Raw genomic sequence first — 8,076 nt, 5'->3', positions numbered from 1 at the left:
GATATTATCGCAAATGCGATATATCGTTCAGCCCTAATTCAGGGTCACCTGGTCCAGCCCTAACTATATGCTTTAGCAAAAAGGAAAGTAGTTAGTATAATGATGTATTACGTATTACGGGCAAATAAAAAGCTATTGTTTATTTAATAATCCCAAGATGGGCTAGGCACATGTTGAATTGAGAATGTATCAACTGAAAATGTAAGTCAGTGTCAAAATGCCAACTGTATTTGACATTTTATGTACCTCAGAGGGAAATTCTGTCACCATTCCTGTTACTGCTTCAGACTATGTAATAGCAGTAAGTGTTAGCAATCATCACAATAGAGAAAAAACCCTCCTACACACTGCTATAAAACATTCTGATATTTCTAATAATTCTTCCTACCTCAGCTGCTGCTCCCAGCTGAGTCATGTGCTGATTTCTAAAGCTGACTTTGACAACGAGTGGAAAGCATCTGTCTCAGCTTGATGGGTCCTTGAGAATTGAGGCCACATGAAGTGTGTGTGCTGGCTGGAACTGAGGCTGTCGAAGCATTGGAGCGTCTCATTGGTTGAACGACTGGTGGTGGGATTTAATGACCGTGTTGTACTCTGGCTGTTTTCTTGTCCTCGGTCTGATATTGGGTACTATTTGCGTTTCCTTGACTCCTTCCTTCCTGGTACTTTTTTCATCTCTCCTCTTGGCACCTTCATAAGGAAACGTGGTTTAAAATTGGCAGCCGCTCACTTGACTTTGCCAAAATGTTAGTAGGAAAAAGCACTTTTTTTAGTCTGTGATTATTTATCTAAAACTGCTGGCTTATGTGGGGAAGTGGTTAATTGGGTCAAATAAAATTGTATTCTATGCTTATGATATTACCTGTAATGAAGCAGTGCACCACCTTTTGAAAGCCTTTGGGATTTCCTGAACATTTCCTACACACAATTCTGTTTCTCACTAATCTGGCTCACTAACATTGGGCTTGAAACTGTCCTTTTATGTCCTCAGAAGGCATTTGTTCCACACTTTTGAGCTTTGATTGTTCTTGATGAATGGTCTGATTACTGTTCTCAGGCAGGGACACATCAAATTGTAATCTTTAACCTTTATATATCCAGTTAAGAATGTGATCAGACAGTTTTCTCAATAAATAAATAAAGCACTCACAGACTGTATAACTGGTTGTAACTATGGATGATGTCACCCACTGGCTATTGGAACAGTATAAAACCCAGAATTGTAAGAGATGGTTGGTGCTGTCTGTCCTGGGACATTCTGAATAGCGGGTGTGTGCGATGACGTTTCATGTGCTGCTGCTAAAAATCTGCAGTACATCCTGTACAAAATGGATTTGACTGCAGATGTCCACATATGGAGATTTAATTAAAAATTCTGTCATATGTCATTTTGGGGGGAAATTTTATGAATAAAATATATTTGAGTCTTTTCCCCCTATATTTTGATGACCTCTTCCCTATATACTGATACCTCAGTATGTATCAATAAAATGTGGTTTGACAATCATTAAAATAGTTTTGGTGTCTTTCCATAGGTTGCTGCATAGGCAGAGACCACCCTCACTAAACTCTGATACAAACTCAGTCATTTTGTTCTGTATTCTGGTCTGAAATATGCCAAAAAGTAAACAGATAATGAAGCAAACTTTGTGAAAACTCTATCAGTTCTTATTAATGAAGGAATCATTTCTAAAATGACCATCAGCCTATAAAGAGGGCTATGCTTCAGAAAAACGTGTGTCCCACTGGCCATAGTGTGTTCAGGTGTTCTTTCAGGTGGGGCCAACAGATTCATAACATTAACATATCAACATAAAACGGCAATCGGTGTAAGTGACTAATATTTAAAAAAAAAAGAAATCATCTCCCCAAAAGCATGGTGTAATTAACTAGATGGTGTTGCTTGTTCAAGAACTGATGTTCAGGATTTAACAAACAGTAGCATCACAGCTGAATACAATGGAGCAAGACTTTATTATTATTGTTTTTAAATATTTTGCATGGATACAGTGACAAAGTGGAAAGCAAACCGATATCAAGGTTTTCCATTTAGGGATGAATTGCAGATAAGAGTTAGTTAGACAAGTCCATATTAATTACATTTTTTTTATTAATGTCATTAAAAATGTCAGCGTTGCATCTAGTCATGTGATCTACTACAACAATTTCTGAAAAATATTTCACTGCTACAGCAGTTGTTGACCTCATCAATCGCATATTTATTTTGGGTGGATAAGTATAGATACTTATTGTTGATACTTTTTACCTCTAAATGAGTTAAATGCTAAAAAAATAAAATAAAACCACCCACACAAACACTTTAACCCACTCCCACCACTTTAAATATCAGGATTGGGTGTCATAGAAATCAGTGATAACAATGTTGTCATGATACTACTATTCTGCAATGTGCAATACAAAGCAAGTCAATCATGCACGATGCAGTACACTAATTGTGGAATGAACAAGAATAAATAACCCTACAAATAAACAACAGAATCATACATTATTCACACAGTTTGATATCAGTTTTTTTTACGTAAATAATGTCTGTGCAAGTTAGCTAACTTCTATTCACATCCTCATTAATTTCATAAGAAGGGTTGATGTAGAGACGTGGTCTAGAAATTTAGAAACACCCATACGTAATCATGTGCCACTGTTATTTGTAACATTTCACAATATTTTGCCAAATCAATATTTTGCCCCACTCCTTGACAAATATATAAGCAGTAGCAAGTTTCTGTAAATCCAAAGAGTACATTACAACACTTACTCTACTGATGTACCCTTGAGTAAATCCCCATCTGGTCCAGTGGAGCAGCTAAGTGGTAACCAGCACAACCTTCCCCTGGATAGATTAAGGTTAAAAACAATGCCACGCTCCAACACTTCTATAGGGAAAACAAGCTCAAGGCAGACAGAAAAAGACGTATTGAAAGGATGAATTTTTCAGGGCTCTCTGGGGAAGGGAACTGAAAGAAAAGCTAATCCTCCCCCACGTGCGTTGGAAATGGGCTGTTTATTGAAGGCCTGGAGATATAGCACCCTTGTTTGGGTGGAAAGGGCAATGGTGGATGGTGAGGAGGTTTCTGATTCATTAGAATACAATGGCAAAAATAAGAGAGAGCCTTTGTTCTGCTTCTATATGGCCATCTCAACCAGGTTTTTCTCACTTGTAAAAAAATGAGTAGGCATGATGCGGAAAATAAGTCCAATCTTGAAACTAGACTTCCCACATAAGGTGAAAGGACACTTTGAGAAACATGCAAATGAAGGAAAGAAATGACTGCTTTCAAAATAGTCCGTTTTTTTTTTAAACTCCCAAATGAATTTTAGTCACATGTCCACGTTAGTACACTTGCTGTAAAGTCCTCCTGTCTCTGATCTCATCTTCTTCTTCACAGATATGCAGTCTTCAGAGCAGCACTGACAGGCCTAACTCTGGTTTGACACAACCATGGAGTCCTCCTCTGAGTCCCAGCAGGAACCTGAGAAAACTTTGGTAAGTCATAATGCATAAGTGGGTACTTTTCTGGGTAGGCATGTGTTTTTAACATTTTAAGCGAAATTTCTAATGTGATTTATTATCCGAAAATATAAATAAGGACAATAAAGTATGTAAAAGTGCTATATTTTCAGACATTGTGACAAGCAACTGACACACCCAAGATTACAAATCTGGCAAGTGACCTTAACTTTAAGCTTCACTGTTTTCTTGGCCTATGTGACAGAAAGTACAATTTACACTTAGCGTAAGGTGCTAATATTACCAGCCTGCCTCAGACTTTTCAGGCTCAACAAAACTGACACTTGATTAAAGGTCACACAGATATGAGTCATTAAAATGTCCTCAACAAACAGAAATCATGATTTCAGCTACTGAAAGGGTACGGTCATCTGCAGTTCTTGTTCTTTGTTGTGTGCTGCAATGTAAAGCTGTTGCAACTTCCTGTTGGGCGTTCCTTGTTGAAAGTAGCAAAGTAAAAATCCAGCTTTAAAGTTGAGAAGAAAAGATGTTTATGTCTATAGTTTCATTTGTTCTACTCCTAACAGAGCACACAGCGGGTCTACATTCAGAAATGTAGTTAATAAAATAAAAAGCTGGAAAGCAGTGGCAGCATGTAACATATAAACGTCAAGTTAGATGATGAATGTTCTTTGGAGGAGAGATTTTAGGACATTAGAAAAGTACTACGAGCCACACATCATCAGGTTCATCTAAACATTAGATGTTAAAGTATAAATGCATCCAGGGAGACGTTAAGTTTAAGTTCTTTGTAAAATGTGTGTGGTTCAAAGCACATGAAAGCCAGCACTGTGTTTACTTGTCAAGTGCCAAAGGATTTAAGCTGGTTGGTTGGCAAACAGCTGTTTTTTTAGATATTTTCCCCCCAAAGATGTTGTGCACTAAGCAGTAATTCTATTATATTTTATATGTTACACAGTAATTGTGTTATTTATGGTGAGCTGCATGAAACTGAATCCAGTTCCAATAGTTTCTGAAATGTTTAAGATGAGGCAAGTTCTTTTGTACTGTGGGAAGCTGTGACAGCCACACTCTGTTATTGCAGTGTGAAACTCAATTCATATACAATCGTGTCAAAGGGGAACCCCAGTCCATTTGTTCTTGATGATTGGACTCAAATATGGCAAGGGTGACAAGGCATGGAGTGCTGACACGCTTTCATTATAAAAAAAACAGAGCCTACAGGTGGTGTGCTGGGTGCAGATGTTGAAGATCAAACGTGCTCTCATCTGAGGATACAGTCATGAAGCGCTCAGAACACATCATCGTCCACGATATGTTGTGTGTATATTAATGCATGTGTGCCTTGAAACATTATCATGCTATTTGCTGTGCCTTTTAAAACTGCAGCTTTAGTTAACGGACAGATGTTAGATCATCACAGTCCGGTAATCTAGTAACTTTCTAGTAACTATTTTGAAAGCAGGGTGAAATCCAGTCACAGCCTGAAGAAATATATGCATATACATTTGTGTCATATGCATAAACATATTTTTGTTAGGTGTATTAGGATAAGGTCATTGTTGATAGAGACAGTAAAAATCAATGAAAATTGTATCTCCAATAATAGTCTCAGGTAGCTAGCGCCCCCCCCCCCCAATAAACCCCTTCTATCCTCTGTTCTCATTCTGCCCTTTCATTTCACCTTAGTCATAATCCTGAGCAGCCATTTTTGCAGCCAGTAGGAGGGCAATTATGATTGCAGATAACTGGGGTGATAAGAGTGGAGGCTATCTCTCCCACAGGCCTCCACATACAGTGAAACACAATGCCACTGAATGGGAGCGGAGCTAAAAGCCCTGCCTTACTTCTCTGATTCTTGCAAAGAGTGGGAGTGAGCTCTGATAACCTTCAGTCGCTGTTAGTAGCCCAAGCTAATTTCTCACAGCCTGTTTTAGGGACTGCATAATAAAACTGCTGATGCATAAATTAGTTTGAAAGCCATGTTTTAATATTGGCTTTGAACTGCTGTTCTTTAAAAAGTGAATTTAATTTAATGAATCTGTACTACTCTGGGATTTAGGCATAAACTTGCTTTGTTGAGCTTCTGGGGCTGCGTGTTATCACTTCATCACACATTATAAGTGACTACAGTGCCAGAATGGTGTGAGACTTAAACTGTGGGATGTACTTTGCTGCAGGCTCATCCCGCTGTTGCCTGAAAAGGGTGCCTCCCAACCCCAGATGAAAGGCTCTGGGAAGCATGCCGGGTGTCTGCCGCTTCTCCCTTAACTCTGACATCCTCACAGTCAGGAGACACTTCAGGAATGTGTATGGCAGCCCACCCCCTCCTGTTTCAAACATCCACCGTCATCCAGTCTGCTGTCATTTACATTGTACATACTGAAATGAAAGCACTGGTGACCTGCTGGTCATAATAGGCAGCAGTGAAAAGGCTCAACAACCATTATGCAGTTGAACAATGGGTTTGAGGTAGCTCAGAGGTAGAAGAAGAGAGTCTGTGGCTCAGAGATCATCAGCTAAGGTATTTGAAATGAATGAGAAAAAGCTCATTTATTTCATGCCCTTTTGCATGGCACAACTCCCCAATCCTCTCCCACAACTGAGCCTCTTAGTTGCCAATGAGAATGCACAATTTAGAAGTTTAGGCCAACTCCAACATGAATGTTTAAAGAAAAAAACATCTCACCATTTTGTAAGGTAATAAGCAAAGAGGTTTGAATTATGAACAATTAAATTTTGGAGACTCTCTTTAACTGACACTGGGTAAGGGGCAGTGTACCCCCTGGACTCATGTTTTCAGTCACCATCAGTGGTTTACACGGGGAGAGAGTAACATTAACCCTTTACAGCGCAGTTACAAAAGTGTCTGCTCCTCTTCTCTACATAAATAGTAAATTGCCTGTATCAACGTGAATATGTATGGATATAACTGCGGTCAAAATTGCTTCCACCCTGTTTCTTACTTTGATAACAAAAGTCTGCAGATGCTGTAAGCCCTTAGTGAACTCTTCTCATGCATGTCAGGAAGCCCTGCACGGTCGCTGAACCACTTTGATCTACTTTTGAGGGAGCTGGGTGTTCAGGGGAGAACTTGGTTAACATAGCACTAGCGCTGTCACATATACTGTGTGGCACATTATGTTGCACCAGCAAGTATGCGTCTCTTATCATGAACCGATAGTAACTGCCTGCAATTAGTGAACATTAGTGTACCGATACTAGCTGCACAATGGAAACACTTTCCAGCTGTTTCTACATGTATGAAAATGGTTGATAGTAACATTACGTTCAGATTTCCAGTTCTAGGTTATCCTGAAGCTTTTGACTGATTAAATTTCCTACCAGTCGAAAAAAAACAAGCCTTTTGGTAAGTTAAGGGAATGAGCACCTATGTAAACAGCACCTTCAGTTGTTTAAACTTTCAGCTGTGAAAGTTGCCCACCACAGCCCTGACTTCAAATGCAAGTTCAAAGTCAGATTATGCTTCGTTCAGAACACTGTTCAGACTAATAGTCAGGAATATTTATTTTGCCCCAGGTATCGGCAAAATAAACAGAGCGGCTCTGATGAAAAGATTTCAACTAGCAGAGCTTATAGAGACTCTTTGTACCGAAATCCAAAATGCCACATAATGTCACAGGAGGAAGAAGCAACAGGAGGCTTCAAGGAACCAGAGGTGAAAATTGGCTTCAGGCTCCTCTTGGGGAGTGAGGAACTGAGGCTGCCTTACTTTGTAAGCATCACTGTGTAGATGAGGGTGGTGTTGACAGAGCAGAGGTGACAGCGTGGGCTGATTAAACACAAACAGGAAAAGCAAGCTCATCTTTCACAGCGTTGACCTCAGAAACTGAAACTGAAAGCTAGAAAAAAACAGTAACTTTGAAAAGATGATGTGGCAGCTGTAGCTGATTTCTAAACTGATAAAGCTTCCCTTCCTCTTTGCTGGTGTGCACACTGACAAACAGGTGAACACCACTGTTGGAGTATCGACTTCCTCAACTTGATTGTCTGCTCATGAGCTGTAGTTATGATGCTAGAAGAGTGGCAGCTGTCCTCGGAGTCCTGTGTAGTGTCACATATGATACATGGCACTTTTACAGATCGTTGTTGTTATGACCACTGAAGTGCAAATTATAGCCTTTGTTTTCAACAGACAAAGAACAAGTGAAGTGGAAAAACAATCAGAGGAACTGAAGGTTACTTATAAATAAGTGGTCTGCTACTGGTATAGCAGCCTTCTACTCAATTCTGAGCACTCAAAGTGCATATATATTTATATATATACATAAGCACTTTTATCTAACATTCACACACACTCACACTCCAATGGATGCATCAGGGCAAATCGTATAAGGGCCGTTGATCGATCTGCCGACCTTCCCATTGGTAGACGACCCATGCAAGGAAAAAATATCTCCCTATTGAGTATTCTAGATGCTGAATCAATGCTTGGGCTTAAAATTTGTTAGCAGTAGATTCACAGAGTTCATTAGAGTTAAATGAATACATTATTTTTGGGTCTGTGTTTCCACAAGTGTGTGTGTGTGTGTGTGTGTGTGTGTGTGTGTGTGTGTGTGTGTGTG

The 8,076-nt window shown here is 39.5% G+C and overlaps 1 protein-coding gene across 4 annotated transcripts in view; it reads left to right on the top strand.

The window, feature by feature from the left end:
• The window catches only part of osbpl8 (oxysterol binding protein-like 8), a 100,660-nt gene that overhangs the window by 34,430 nt on the left and 58,154 nt on the right, over positions 1-8,076 (top strand). For all 4 annotated transcript variants that reach the window (XM_005941954.3, XM_005941955.3, XM_005941956.3 and 1 more), the window contains one exon: positions 3,408-3,505. In XM_005941954.3, coding sequence (XP_005942016.1) covers positions 3,461-3,505 — 45 coding nt within the window. In that variant the 5' untranslated portion in view covers positions 3,408-3,460. Of the gene's footprint in view, positions 1-3,407; positions 3,506-8,076 lie in introns of those variants that run through there.

This window comes from Haplochromis burtoni, unplaced genomic scaffold, assembly GCF_018398535.1.
Source record: "Haplochromis burtoni strain Fernald_Lab_line unplaced genomic scaffold, NCSU_Asbu1 Contig_241, whole genome shotgun sequence".
In the NCBI taxonomy this organism is placed as follows: domain Eukaryota; kingdom Metazoa; phylum Chordata; class Actinopteri; order Cichliformes; family Cichlidae; genus Haplochromis; species Haplochromis burtoni.
The sequence above is the reverse complement of the archived record's forward strand: the minus strand, read 5'-3'. Positions and strand labels throughout refer to the sequence as shown.